Source organism: Prorops nasuta, unplaced genomic scaffold (genome assembly GCF_024137725.1).
Source record: "Prorops nasuta isolate Cenicafe-Biocafe unplaced genomic scaffold, Cenicafe_Pnas_1.2 PNAS00018, whole genome shotgun sequence".
NCBI lineage: Eukaryota > Metazoa > Arthropoda > Insecta > Hymenoptera > Bethylidae > Prorops > Prorops nasuta.
The window spans coordinates 3,292,622-3,308,449 of record NW_027116815.1 but is presented as its reverse complement, the minus strand read 5'-3'; the positions used below and the strand labels follow the sequence as shown (position 1 = coordinate 3,308,449).

At 42.0% G+C, this 15,828-nt stretch overlaps 1 protein-coding gene and 1 non-coding gene across 2 annotated transcripts in view; one reads left to right on the top strand and one right to left on the bottom strand.

Annotated features, from left to right (window-relative positions):
• LOC136780245 (tyrosine-protein phosphatase non-receptor type 13-like) overlaps positions 1-15,828 on the bottom strand; it is a 26,791-nt gene extending 10,963 nt beyond the window's left edge. Inside the window, exons 1-5 of the mRNA XM_066738487.1 lie at positions 15,765-15,828; positions 11,032-11,380; positions 8,959-9,104; positions 2,957-3,129; positions 2,359-2,523 (exon numbers count right to left, since the gene is read on the bottom strand). Coding sequence (XP_066594584.1) covers positions 2,359-2,523; positions 2,957-3,129; positions 8,959-9,103 — 483 coding nt within the window. The 5' untranslated portion in view covers position 9,104; positions 11,032-11,380; positions 15,765-15,828. The remainder of the gene's footprint in view (positions 1-2,358; positions 2,524-2,956; positions 3,130-8,958; positions 9,105-11,031; positions 11,381-15,764) is intronic.
• On the top strand, positions 8,341-8,412 carry TRNAE-UUC (transfer RNA glutamic acid (anticodon UUC)). The gene has a single exon. It is a non-coding gene; the product is annotated as a tRNA-Glu (tRNA).

Sequence of the window (15,828 nt, the reverse complement as noted above, 5' to 3'; positions counted from 1 at the left end):
AAAATACCACGGGTATATGTATATGCGAGAACATTTAATGTCAAAAAACCTTCTTTATCATATATACTGCAGTCTATGCAGGATTTTTATTAAGAAAATGCTGTACACATCTTTAAAGATGTTCGACATCTTCTCGGTTACTGGCTAGATTCATGATTTTCAGCTTGTGACCGTTATACTAGCTATTATTTATGATTAGGTATTTCCCAGTGCCTAATCTTCCATTAATTTACCAGCAGATAGGGTAGAAGTTGGCGAGCGGGATTTAGGGTAACGCCTCTACACTTTGCTAGACGATTTATCTTTGCTGGGCTTTCCCGTTGATTGGGGAAAAAGAGAGAGCACGATCGAATATTCAATGCAATGATAATTCTCGCATTGCGTGTACAAGCTGGTGTAAATATTTATTCTCCTCCATATATTGCAATATATATTTTCTCCTCCACTTCTACTCGAGGAAGAAAATCATTTTAACGCTCAGTTTTCTACTAGGAAAAAAGTACCTATCTCGTGGGATGAAGAAGCGGAGTAGATTTTTTTGCTTCTACATCAAGAAAAGGTCTTGATTATTCAGTGAAACCTTCCTAATGAGGGACAAAGCAGAATCGATAAAGCGAGCTGGCTCGATATGCGTTCGTTCAAACGGCCCTCCATCGTTGGATTTGCAGGGTTCCTGACATTCTTTTTTTTATGTTAGTGCAAATTTTCGTATTATTGTACGAATAATCGAGAAAATGAAATTGAGATTTCTGTCGACTCTGTGCGAGAATGAAAAAACATTGAAGGGTTTCGATGAATGGATCGAGGCAGGAGCGTGAAATAAGAGAGGAAACGTGTTAGAGATGGAAAGATATGGAGAGAGCGAGAGGGAAAGAGAATAGTGCGTTTTGTTTGAAAATTCATGGTGCGAAATTAATTTCCGGGCGGCGTTAGAATTACGGGCCGTTGAGTGGCTGGTAATTTAACATATCGGCCATTCTAGGCGAAGCAGCTGCAGATGACTGCTGCCGCTATTGCGCACGTAGTGTAAGGCGCCAGCAGTCCAATGTGAACAATAAAGCAATTTCCTGATAATGATATGCAGCAACAGCGCTCTTGGCGCGCCGTTCAAATTCGCGTTGTCTCGCAGCCTACCGAAATTGAATCAACCAAACAGGCCTGGAATTCATTCGATAAACGTTAACGATTCTCGCTTAATTCACAATCAACCGCGAATTCTTGCTAAATGTCACATATAACTCCGGATGAAAAATTCCTCTCTCATATCCGACAAAATACTCTTTTCCTGACGCGCGTATCATTGATAGGTGAAAAAAATGAATTACAAAATAATCAGCAAGGTGGATTTCTGTCATCGAATTGCACTCGACGCGTAAATATGAAAATGAAATGTATCTGTAAACGAGTGGAGTCCAAGTGGTAGCTGGGCTTGCATTTCAATGGGCTCAGCCGAATAGTCAATAGACATATATAAATCCCTTTTCATCAGCTCGTTTTATTCATCGTGTTATGTCAATATTCATCAGAAGCAGATACGGAAACATTACGATGCGCAATGCATCCCTTGCCTGCTTCGTTGGGCGAAATACGGATATGTCTGATATATATCTAGCGAAAACTCGAGCTTCCAATTTGATTTGTAAATTAGGCAAAACAAGAATCGCTCGATCGAGAGTAATTTAATTGATCGAGCATGAGACTCGTGCAGTATAAGAATGATCATTTTTAACAAATTTCAACGTAAGACTGTATAAGTGATGGCATGCAGTGCAGTAGTATAGGAGTATATATATATATAGCTACCGTTTAAATCGGTGAAGATTCGTAGACGAGGATTAAGGATGAGTTATGTAAAACTACTTTGAGTTTCATTTACATCGCGGGAGGAAAAAGCCCCTGATTTTAGGCAAAGGGAGGTAAGAGGGATGAGTGAGTGAGAGGAACGGAAGAGTTGAGCTACTAACGCCACAGCTAGCTTTCTCCTACTTGCAATGAGTAATTCAATTAAAGCAGGCTTCCATGTCCGCGCTCATTCCCCTTCCCCTCTTCCCATCATACTCTCCCTCGTTGCTCAAGGCTAGAAATGCTATATACACGTTAAGTTCATCATTCCAGCTTCATTTCCAAACCAAAATGCAATGTCTTTCCGTCAACCGTTAATTAGCTCGTCTGCTAATCATTTTCGGCATCTGTCGAATTCATTTTTCCTTCGCTACTCGAGTCCCCCTCCCCCCCCCCCCCCCCTCCCGGTTCATCATTATCGTTCCCAACTGGCTCCCGGTAAACTCGACCCTCGTTTGTTGACATAAAATAATCTTAGTCTATTGTTTGTGTCGCCAAGGTGATTTCAAGACTCACGTCGAGCAGGTTCATAAGGGTAGCTCTTCTTCTGGGATCAGGCTCCGTCATGGCGGCCAGGACCGATTGTAACGCCGAGGATGGAGAAACAGAGACGGTTCCGGTGAGAGCAGCGATTCGGGGCGTCGTGTCCAACAGTGCTCGCCCAAGAGAGTACATCCACATCTGTAAAATTCACCAGAAGCACCGAAGGAATCCCTTAAAATCTGCACTGGAAATCTTTCGTTTGTCTGCAATTTATTGGATCACGCTTCCGTTAGCCGGAATACGTGTTTCCGTCGGGTCCACGACGCGCCGGGACGAAATATTTGCCTCGCGGATGGTGGGAGTTCAAAGGATTCCAGAGGAGAATGGGAGAACCCAAGGATGCCATAACTAACACTAGCATCCTTCAAGCCCGAGGCTAAATATTCGCTGCGCGACCTCTTTAGTCCGAAGTATTTCTCGTGAAAACGCGGTTGAAAGGTCACGTGTGAAAAGCTACAATCTCCCTATGAGAAATGTTATGGTTTGCCGTTATCGTCCGTAGGTGTGACTCCGGCTTGACGAGCGTTAGTCTAAAATGGTTATTACTATATATATATATATATATATATACCTTTTCTGAATCTGTGTCGGAGTACAGACGACCTGGTCGATATTCCGGTGGTAGATAGGCCCTTGCACTTTCTGCTGGTGCTTGCTGCAGCAAAACTCTTCCACGTGGTGTCAGCTCCAAGGTATGCGGAGTCACTACTGGTCCAACCCTGGATACTCCGACCACACCCCCGTCTGTAAAATTATACCAATCGTTTATCAAACAACTGCTGTCCTTTCCCATCATGGATTTATACATTCTTCCGGACAGCAAAATCTGTAAAATTTTACCATTCTCCTAACTTCGTACGAAACATTTATCAAACAAGCATCCCTGTTCCAAGGTAAAAAAAAAAGAAGGAAAGTTTGTATAGTAACGCCACTGTCATCGGAAGCTGCCAAGTTTGCATCCTATTATCTCCTGCCAGGTTTTAAGTTTGAAAGCGTTTATTGAAAGCTCTTAAGTAAGTAGTTGTCACACATACATTAATTCCCGAAGGAACGGAGCGCGTCTTGACGAGGCTTAAAAGCAGTCGGAAGTTGGTCACAGGTGCGGTACAGGCGAGTCTTCACGCTGCTACTGGGGGATTTCCGTAAATTTATCGTCTTATTTACTTTGGTGACCCGAGCCATTTATTATCTTCCCGCTGCTCTAACACACTTTATATACAGGAATAAAATTTCAAGTCCAAGGCAAAACGAACCCTATATACTTCCTAGGGGAATCTTCGAGCACTTCTTCCTTGATTCTTGCTCAAAGTGCGCCTACTTCTTTTCCATTTCTATGCAATCGAGTTCTATTCAGATTCAAGATCGAATATTGGAAAGTTTCAGTTAACGCTTTCTCGAGCGAGCTTATCAAAGTGTCACTTTCCTTACGCTTTTGCTGCAAAAAAAGTCTTCATTTCATTTGTCGTTGAAAGGAACCTCGCTATAATTGTGTTAACAATGTTGTCTACAAATGTTCTAGCTCTGGCAGATAACAATAGTTCAACCGTAACACCGTACATGTCAGGGACATTAACAGGTTAATGGTCACTAAAGCATCTTGACATGGGTAATAATCCCTCGCGCTATTTCCCCATATCTCTCTCGGTCTAGCTCCCCTTAACCCTCCCGCATTCTCCATCTCGCTGGATCGTCAGCACGATTCAACCATTTTCACCGGAAACATCATACCGCTGGAACAAATGATTTTTTTCCTCCAATAAAGTACTTTTTGCAGTGGTGGGGGTGGGAGGAGGGGTAAATTTCGTAGGATCGCAGCCTGTGCAGCTCGCATCTGCATATCGAACCCTGGTTCTTGCCGCGCTGCCGTGCACTAACTGAAACCACCAACAAGAAACGAGCTCCCATAATTAATTGTGCAATCTGACGCGGCAGAAATCACTGAATTAAAAAAAGGACAACGATCTACCTCCGCAGTACTGCAAAGCTGCAATTTTTTTCCTCCACGCCGCGTTTTTCAGCCGCGGATCAACGAGGCGTTGAATTTGGATAAAGGCTGATATGTGGAAATGAAAAGAAATATTACAGTGAATAATCCGCAGGATGCAGGGAGTTCCTGCGCTCGGCTGTTGGGGTTACCGAGTTTTTAGCAAGCACACAGCACTTGAAGCACTCCAAGTACGTTCTTATTTCCTCGTTTATACTATACGTTTCCTGCCAGTGAAATGTTTAGCAGTTATCCAGCAGCACTGCTAATCCCGAAGTTCTTTTTGCTTCTGTCGGCCCACGCGCGGCATGCACGGAACGCAAAATTAATTGGACTACCCCCTATACCTACCCCTCGCCACACCTTACCAAAAGTAACGAGTTATTCGTGTGGTATTTTAAACGAGACTTTAAACACGGGCCGGGCAAGCAGGAGTCATCGTGCCATCAGTGGACTAGACGCGAAAGGGTGGATTTTTTCGGGAAACTTTCGGCTCTACCAGCCTGTTCTTCCTATGCTTTTTTCGTCCCAGCGACAATTGGCCCAGATCGCTACGCGATATTTCCTCGAGCGGAAAGTTATGCAAATGGAAGCCGCTCGCGGAATTCCATTCTTGCTACTGGCTGTTCAAAATGGAATTCCATCCGGCGGACCTTGAATGTCGACCCTGATCTTTTTGATCCCATCCCCCCCTCCCACTCTTTCGTTTGACTCGCCGGTATCCTTACCACTCCCGGATCGTTTTATGAAAAATCGTCCAGTTCGTTGTATCAACAAAAGAAAGAAAAGGGAAACTATAATAAATCAAAGTTCAATGTGCAACTATACGAATCCAATTGCGATATTAAATTCATCAATAAAAGTTTTTTCATCTTCGGCAATATCTGCCGAAGCGTGATAACCGGGACTATTACAGGGTTCTTAGTGTTGAGTTCTAAAGTCCACAGTTAGCTATATGTATACAGGAATGGGAAGACAATTCATCAACGTCTGTGGGCTTCCAGTCTAAACGCACCGGTCGTAAGATTGTCCCGCAAATAGAGAAACTTGGGAGGGAGAAGTATGAAAGGAAAAGCGAAGAGTTATCGCGGAGGTTGTGATTCAGCAGTCTGGAAGATCCTGAAGTGCAGAGGAGTCTGACTGAGGGAAGGACGAAGGAGGGTGGAGAGAAGAGGTTATGCAGGAGCAGGCATCTCGGAGTAATTAATGGTCGAGATGGAACTCGCGCAGGTTGGGTTGGGCCGAGTCGAGTCAAGGAGAGTCCGCCGGAGTGATCGCTAGGCTGGCAAGGGTGATCGAGTTATATGGTGCTAGTCGACTCTGCTGGCGCCATTACCACGACGTTAGGCAGCACCTATACCTACTACCTTCGTAAAGTCGTTACGCGGAGCTGCATTCCGAGACTCGGGGTGCATTCCATAAACAGGATTTGTCAATCCCCCAAGCAACCAACTTAACGAGTCCTTTCAGCTCACCCTATTCCGGAGGACTCGATCTCTCGCAAAATAGAACACTCTTATACAAACAAGCCGAACACTTATTAGCCCTAAACACTCCTCGCTTCTCCCTTGCTCCTCTATCTCATTCCATTGTACAAGAATCCACTTTTTCCCAAATCCACCCTTTTCGCGTATATTACAGTGTAACACGATGTAACAGCGACGTGTCAAAGCCTGGAACTCTTCGGAAAATAGGGATCTCGGCCCAGGCTCACTGTAGCTTTAATAAACAGCCGGCCTGTGTTGGCCCGAGGGTTATTTATTCTGCGAGAGTATCGTCTGCTACAGCATGGTATAATTAAGCAAGGCCACTTGATTGAAAAAGGAAATGAGAAGGGTGCGTCCGACGTGAGAGCTACGGTAAGAATAAGAGTTTTGGAGATTCTCATCACGTACTTGCCATTGTAATATTGGCCTGGATATATATATATTCGAGATTAATTCTGCGGACAAATTTGGAACGAGGGCGAGAAGCTCGAAGAGAGAGAGAAGGTTCGGAAGATCTGTGGACGCATGGGGGTGAAGGGGGTGCGCGGTTGAGGCTGAGTCAACCTCATATGTTGGGATTACCGCCCGGTGGCTGTTTACAGGCTAACGCGCAACACCTATATATCGGGCACAGAACGCATACTTGAGGCATGCCTGGATTTGCATTCGCGCTCATGCTCAAATTCAACCGAGCCAGCCAACCAGACAGTGTTGTCATTGTCTTTTTTTTGCCTCGGAATCCCCACATCTAATTAACAGCTTCTATCTCGGTGCTACATTATTATAACTATGCCAGAGACATTCGTGGTATGTACGACGACGCTGAGGATTCGTGCTGAGGAAAGATATGGATGCGCTAGTGCCACGTGCCATTAACACTGGTCCAAATCTCCCAAGTACATCTATTATTCTACTGGCACCGTTGGGAATCCATTAGACATTGGACGGTTGGACAATCCCTGTTGAAAGATACTGCGCAAAGCTACCCCCGAAGAAACATTAGCTGTATGACTTTTCTCCATATAGATACTTTGGCACTCTTCTGGCAATAGGTATATATAGGAGCACGGGGTGGACGGGGAGATCTGCGCAAAGTTGATCCCGCGGTATTTTGCTGATGGAATAGCTGGGTGTAATTTGACGGAGTCTTGGAATAGCAGGCATTGTAAAGACGTCTCTTAGTCCGGGATGCGAGTCGACGAGTCAGTCTAGCTGTATGCGACTAACGCGTGTAATCTCGTGCTCTCTCGCACCGCCCCCACAACCCTCTCGGCTAAGTCCGCTACCATCGGTCCATTTTAGCCCTCGCTTGAATGCCTTATCATTCCCATTAAGACACTCGTGGAATTCACACCCACATCCCGATTATCCTTTCCATTTGTCAAAAATATCCATTTGACAAAAACCCACCTTCTAATTCTCCCAAGATATTTTTATTTTTATCCTCGGGCTGTTTTCTTTTTATCCGTACGAATGTTATGACGCATCCCAATTGCATTAGGTTAGCCTCGATTCTTTTATGGAAACGAGTTTATGACTTTCTCACGAGACTCGGCGTGCTCTATAAGTTTAGATGAAAATCAATGTGTGTACGGGCTTCCATCTTTGGTTTGTTCCGATTTCCTCGGGCCGGATTTCGTGCTGGCGATAAAATACGTGGATCCGGAAATAGCGAGGGTCTATGGGCGTATGTACGGCTGACGATTCCAATATTTCCGGCAAAGCCCACGGGAATTGCGCGGGGATCATCTTCAGCTACTTTATGCCTGTTGGAAAAAGAGACTTGTCACGCGAGAAAAGATATTCTTCCTTTTTCCAGCTGCCTAACCGACCGGTTCCGCGTTTGCTTACCAGTTTTATTTTGCTTTTCTCTTTAAACACACGATGAAGAATATCCGTCTTTTTTTATTTACATTTCCGAGTTATTGCTTGATATTTCGTTGTCTCCAGAGCACGCTTCACGTGCCATCCTATTTAGTCAGGCGTCTCATTATTACGTTACGACGCGTGTGCTATACACGTTAAAGCGTTGGTTTAAATGATTATTTACGATAGAGCTTCGCGGTTCCACATCGATCACATAAAAGCTCCCAACTTATCTATCCATTTTTTGTTCGTCTGTTTAAAAGATCAACCAATCTCTCTCATATTAGTTAACATTTCTTTTTTACTTTTTACAAACAAGATAAATATTTAGTTTCTTTTGCATTTAAAAAGGCATTTATTTTAGTCGGAAGTCAGTTTAATTCTCGACTACGCTTTTTTTATCACCAAATGCTTGGAAGTGGTAAATAACGTTAAAAGTTTTTATTCAGAAATTATATAATTAATTGAAATGTAAGTTAATGTGTATGTAAATTTTATTAGTAGGGTTGGTGATAATTTCATTAGGAGATATTTATTTAATAATAAATAATAGTGATTCGTTGAAGGTTTAAGTTGCCTCTGGCTGTATCACAGGCGCAGTAGCTTTGGATACCGTGATCCGGTATGGTCTAGTGGCTAGGATACCTGGCTTTCACCCAGGAGGCTCGGGTTCGATTCCCGGTACCGGAAAATTTTTTTTCCTTTTTTTTTTCATATTGATTTTTTTTATTCTATAATTAGTACTCAACATTGTTTAAATAATAATAATTTTTTTATTAAATTATTGTAAAATGTTATTTTACTAAAAAAATTAAATTATATCGATAAAACGGAAAATATAACCCTCAATTATACAATCGATGCTAGTAACAATAAAAATAAATGTAAAAAAATATGTATTTTCTTAGTTGGAGACCAATTGGTAAAATCTTCAAATACGAAGAAGCCTCCAAAATTCGATACAGTCTAGTGGCTGAGGATCCTGGTTTTCATCTAGGAGGGCCGGAGTTCGAAACCCGGTAGCGGAATATTTTTTTTTCTCCTCACAATTTTTTTATACAATTGTATAATCTTTTAAAATTCATATCAGTGCTTTTATTTTAAAAATTATGAAAATATAAAGTTTATAATTATTTGAAAGTCCCAAGAAAGCATCGGATTGAGGCAAAATGATAAATAGAATTTTAAATATACAAATTCAATGAAAACCTTATTAGAGAAAATTTGATAACTTACTGGAAAGAAAGAGATCTTGGAGAGCCTGAGCGGCTTGACATAATAAGGCCCATGTTTCCGCAGCTGCGAGTCCTGTTCCTCTCAAAGCGAGTATATCTCCTGCCACAACCGCCAATCCTACATCTCCAATACTTTCCGTTGGCATTCTGTTGACAAACGTAACAAAGATGTTTAAATTAGTGTAAAATCCTAGAGCAATTAAATCCTAATGAAGGAACAATAGCAGAGAATCGAGGCGAGATTGAAATAGTTACAACTTTATTGATAAGTTATTACAATATGTAAATTGTTATCGGAGTGTTTGAGCAGCGTGTAGCTGAGCAATGAGGAGCTTCAAACACTTTGCGCTGAGCTGTTTGGATCGTGTTCGATTAATTCCGAGGTAGGTGACTTGCGTAGGAACAAGCTGTGAACAAGCAGGCTCTATCGTAGGCACAAGCGGTACAAATATTGGGGCTGCATAATTAACCTGCGGGATTCGTTAAACTGATTTAAGAAAATTTCTTTAATCCGTATAAAAAAGGAAAATAGAAGCACGCGGGGGTGGAAAGAGCGTTCATTATGACACGCCGAGCGTGTCGAATTAATTAGAGTGAATTTTTGCTCTCCTTCGAAGGGAGAAAAAATTAATTCCAAGATAAATCCCGGATTTCCGTGGAAGTTGGGAGATTTTCTCGACTGGGGCAGCGAAACGCAGAGAAATCAGTGCTCGGCAACTGTTGCATAAATCTGGAAGCGGATAAGGGCAAAGTGATCGAAATTCTCGCGGTACAAAACACGCTGTAAATTGCGGAGGCTGGCAATAACTTCATTAAAGGCATTGCAGGAACGTCCGATCAAACCTAATGAAATGACGTCTACCGATCAACGGGATAACGTTATTTGCATTCGCTCCGGCAGAGCTACGCCAGAATCCACAAATACCTCGAATTATCGGGGACTACGGATTTCCCATAGTATTTTTATGCATACTCAAATTCCCCTGATAAATACCATCCAATTCCACGAGTTTTATTCCTCGATTTAATGATCGATATACGGTCCTACAGGAAAGGCAAACTTTTCCATAAATATGACGTGGTTCGTGAGAGAATGTCCCGTGGCTTGATTAAAAATCAATCCTGCGAGATACTTGGACCAGCTGTTCCACACACGTTCGCTATATAGAAAGCTTTATTGTTCCTGACAAGCGCGTGGAAGAACAAAGAAACACGGTTAACGCTAAGTATATTCACACTGTCACTGCTTGCAAACGCTTCCAAACCTTACTTAGACCGAGTTGAAAAGACGACATGTTCCACACTTGGTCCAAATAACAATCTTCGAGCTTCCCATCGATCCGCCAACCATTATATTTCCGTGGAGGGTTGGAATAATTGGGGAAAGAGCTCTGTCGCACTTACCCAACTTAATTAATTCACGATTCAAAAGTTTCAGAGTGGAGTTGTTGAAAAATGTGACAAAGTGGGATAAAAGTAGCGGATAAAGTGGAACGAATTTTCTCGAAAAATCAGCTATCTCGCCGTTGTACTATATATATATACATATATATGTATACACACTTATACGTATATAGAGCATCCTGGTATCATTTATCGATAGTGGTACACCTAGGGCAAAGAATATAATTCGTATATACGTATACTAGGAAAGTTTCTCGAGTAAACAGACCTCCTCGTATAAAGCTGCATATAGCTTTCCGTTCTGTGCTGTTGCAGTAACTTTCTTATCGCGACCGCGTAACCCGGTCACACTTTCCATACTGTATAGCCCGCGTAAGGACGTTTCTCATAATTCTTTGCGTCTATTCGTCTACCGTCGACTGTTTAGTGTTTACAAACAATTCAGCTGAGCCATGCACTGGGGAAATACTGGATATATGGTATATATATATATATATATATATTCGATCGACACATTGCTTACCAAGCGAGCTATTCGCACAATTGGTTTAATCAGTCAGCGCTTTTTCAAATTGACCAATCGCATCGTCGATTCGCTAAGCATCGCGCAGTGTCGCATACGAATGTTTCGCAAGCTTGTTATTGTACTATTTGCCTTTAATACCCTCACCTTAAACATCATCGATGGGTGCGTCGTGTCTCGGCGGGATTCTCGTGGTTATTATTTCATGGGGAGCGAAAGTGGGAGTCCTGGTGCCCGGTAAATAATACACGAGGCAGGAAACTCCGACGAGGAACAGGAAAAACAGGAAGACAAAGTCGAACATGAGCAGAGAGTTCAAGGTCATCAGCTGCATCGTGCACGTGCGATGGCTTTCAGCATTACACGCGCACACACACAGATGCACTTTAATTCAAGCGCACCACTCACGCGTAAACGTTCGTCACTTTGATTATCCCGCAGATTTTTAGCCGCTCAAAGTTTTCCGATTTTCTTCCCCTTTCACCGATTCTCTCTACTGCAAAAAAGAAAATATCGTGTTCTAGGGAGTGTGCGTGTGAGTTTTAATATCCCCCCTCCCAAGTATTCCTTCCATCGATTAATCTCATTCATATTTCATCCAATCGATCAGCCACGTTAAATTTTTCTTATTTCGCTTTCTATTTTTCCCTCGAGAAATAACATTCGACGGCAAATAGCGGTACGATGTTTACTAATCGTAACGAATAGTTTGATCGTGCTCTCTAAATTGAATTTCAACGAAGACCTGGAGTGGGACGAGCCACGAGGTTGGATGACCGTAGAAGCTCGGTGGGAGCGCATTTTGCGATAATTGCTTGCTACAAGTGAGTGTTTCAAAGACGATGGACGGGCGGAGGGCTTTCTATGCACGAACCGGAAGAACACAATGGCTCGTGGATCGCTGGCTTGAGAGAAAAGTGAAAAGAGAACGAAGAGAGGACAGACTCGAGTTTAAGTACCGCGGGGACACGAGAATTGAAGGAGGGTCGATCGACGATTAGCTGCATGACTGAAATCTCCGAAGCACTCGCTTTCTGCCTTGTAATTTTTCTCTTTTATTTCATCTCATTTCTTTATTTTCTTAGGTTCTCTTTCATTAAGCTTCAACTAATTAGTACGGTGCGCGGTTGAAAAAACCACTACAGAGTTTTCCTTTTGGTTTTCATTCTTTTAGAACTTTTTCACTAGAGAGAGAGAGAGAGAGAGAGGAAGATGTAATTTAGCGAATGCTGAAGAAATTTAATAGAGACGAGGGAATATCAGCGGTGACGGATCAACTTCGACTTATAAATGTCCTTTTGGATTTTATGATGGATCAGATGATTCGCTCGACTGTTGGTTGGCAGAGATGTGGAAGGTCGTCGGAAATTCAGTAGATGACGTAATTTCCGTGAACGAGTAACATTCCAGCGGGCACCTTCGCGACTTCCGGTTATTCGAGCCCGTCAATCCCAAAGCGGAAGTGGACAATCGACCGGAATGCATTGGCAAATCGAAACTTAACTTCCGATCATTTCGCTCCTACCAATTTCATGTTTTTCTTCCAGTTGGAAAATCACTCTATTATATATATTATATTGTATATCGGCTAGGATTCTCGCACCTCGGCTGTATATAGTCACATCATTTTGTGTACGCATAAAGAGGCAGCTTCTCAATGGCCTGGCATGAAAATTAATCTTTACTTTGTAGAGCACGGGTAGAAAACTTTAATTTCGTTTCCCGTTTTCCCATTGGCTTCAAATCTAATCTTCTTGTTTCGCTTTCGATGGCAATCGATCGAGCCTCACCTCCGCGAATTAATAATATTTTCACCGGAATTTTAATATTTCTTCAACTAAGCGTGAAAAGCTCGCTTCACCCCTCCAATTTCATAATCTATCCGGCGTAAAACAATATTTAGTTTTTAAAACCAATTTGCAGTCCTTTCTGAGTTCTCTCCCTATATTCCCCTTTCTCTCGTTTCCCAAAGGGCGCTAAAGCGTTAAAAATCCTATTGTCATCTGTACGAGATTGACAATGGATAGCTTAAAAAATTCAAAGCGAAATCCCGTCTGGCAAAAATTGATAGAGACCGGCTTATAAAAAAAAAAGGAGAGTATTTAACCATTTTGGGAAACGCACAATGAATTTGTCCATCGAAACGGTAAAAGTTCACAAAGAAAAAATTAGCTAGCCATTTTCATTGTTGTCAGGAGTTGAAATTGAGGTGGATGGGTATCGATTTTTTCTCTTTTTATTCGCAAACTAATAGCCGCGTCACGACGTTGGCAGGAAGGATTTTACGGCATCTCCCGCGACCTGCTTCTGGCGCGTTTCCGGTTTTCTTGGCAGAGACGCGCGTCAAACGCGTTAAGGCTGCGAGTTTCCCTACAACCAGCAGATGCGCTCTTTCTCTCCCTCAAGAGGATTCCAACTGTTTTCCCAACAAAAAATTCAGAAGAAGATGGGAAAAAATTTAACAAAGCTCGCGGGAATCTCTGAAATTTCAGTAGGAATATTCGCGTCTTTCACTCTTTATTAATAATCCGACGATGCCGCTCATTACGAATTACTTTGCCTCGATTCAAAAATTATATTCTACGCAGAGACGCTGGTATCTCAATTAGAGCTTTTGATTAACGAAATAATCGCGAAACAAATTGCAGACTGTCGAACAGCGGGAAACAATTGTTTTCCTCTCGTTAGTGGAACACGCGAGGAAAAAGGAGGAAGTCGGTGCGAAAACTAGGGTTCAAAGGGGGTTTTGTCGGGTAAAAAAAATGAGGTGTTAAATGAGCTCATTTGATTATTCCTATACATATATACGATGCATTGTTGGTTACCGTGGAAAGCTTGCGCTAAAGGAGAGCAGTGGAGCGAGACGCATATCAACTTTTTCGCTTAAGCAATTACCTTTACATTATCCTTAAAAAACACGAAAGAAGAAAACAAAACTCTATTCGATCAATTTGCAACAAAGAAAATTTACCGTTCCTAAATTGTTCGAGGTTGACCTCCGTGAAAAGTGAGCGGATCGAATTTGCAACTGATGAAATTTTTTGCTGCTCCGAATAAATAGCTTTAAAAAATAAGTAACTGGCAAAGAAACTTTAACGTGGTTAGCGGTGGAGCACAGATATTTCGATCGAGCAATCGAAAAGAAAAGCATATGAAATTTATCCGAGGCTGCTTTGGCAGCAAAAACTTGAAGAAACTGTGTTGCGACTGGAAAAATGGTTGGAGCGACAAGAATGGAAACTTTTACCGAGAATTAACAAAATAAATATTAGTGTACAAAGCCGAGCTTTTTATCGGGTAATAAATTATGCAAGTTGCGTTAATGGAGTTAGCTAATGTCCTCGAAAAAGATAAAATTAGTAGTATATATGTATATAAAAGAGAGGAGGCTGAGAGTGCTGATGTTGTATCGGAGGATCGAATTTTTCAGCAAATGACTATGCGTTAGTGAAGAGACACGCGATGCTCGTTTTGGAAAGGGATCAATGTACAATGGAGCATAAAAGGCCTCGGGCCATTAAAGGGAAGATATACCAAAAGCTTGCTTGTATTTCATTCCATTTCAACGCCCGGTGAAAGTGAAGCCTCCACAGTGAATCAGCATTCTGGCCGATTTTTTCATTTTTAAACCAGGTTGGTAGCTCGTAAAGAGAGACTTGCAATTTTAAATTTTCAACCCGAAGAATGAATCACTTTTTCAGCCATGTTTATATTCAGAGTTTGAAGAGCCCTCCTCCTCTTCTCCGGCTTATCAAGACCGACGAAGGGCACAATTTGTATTAGCATTTTTCGTCGAAGGAACCGAATGGCATTATCCCTTCTTGCACAAGTTAAATGAGATTTAATGCGTAACGTCGTTTTATTCAAATGAAGCTTTCTGCTATAACCTGTGTGGTAGCGCAATAAAAAGCCGAGTTACGTATCCGCAGCTCTTAACAGCTCACCGGTAGACGAAGGGTGCTAGTGAAATCGCGCGCTAGCTTCCCACGGAAACGCGTCTCTGAGCTTTTTCCCTGATTTACTACCTCCGATACTCCTGATAATTAACGGTTGATATTATATGCGTCGGCTCTGCCATTTTTGCCCCGAGCACTCGTACTATATCCCAATTATTTTCTATGCTCAACGATAATATCGCTGAAATTGATGAATTATTCAAAGAACGTTAAAATTAACAAATTCAAAACAATTCGTGTAAATTTCCCAAAGGCATTAATTCCGACGTAAATAGATTTACTAATTAAATGATTAAATTTGTGGAAATCCACACAAAATTTGATAACTAAATTATTCGTATTATATTTAATACAGAAATTTGACGAAGGAATTTAATTAAACTATTGCGTTTACGAAATTTGTCACCGGAGAACTGTCGAGATGAAATTTGCCACACGCCGGCACATCGATCCGGCGCATACGTCCCACGTGCTAGCCGCGATTGCTGATCAGTTTTATTCTATCTTCCACGTCTACCAAATGCAATAATTCGATCGATGCGAGTCTTCAAGGCCACCTTGTCAACATCCATCTGGCACAGTCATGCAGCTTCCTGATTACCAGCAGATTCGCGAATAATTCATCGTTAAATAAAATCGTTGGATATATATATATATATATATTCGGAAGCGAATGGATATCGAAAGGGGAGAATAACGCGCGGGAACGCGTTTAAAGCGTCGGATAAAAATAATGAATGGTACAGTGCTACGGATAATTGCACGAGTCGAACTGGCAGGAAAATTTCAAAGCGAGGCCTGCACTCACTAATTTTTCTCGGGTAAAATTGAATGAGACGCGAGTTTTCTCCTGGATGGAGAGCTCAATCGTGACAGGGTATCATTTCTCGCGTCATGTGTGTATATATATATTTATGTTTATACATATATATAAATTCGTGCAAGTATCAGCGCGGCAATGTTGGAATCGTGTCGAGGTGGTCGCGAG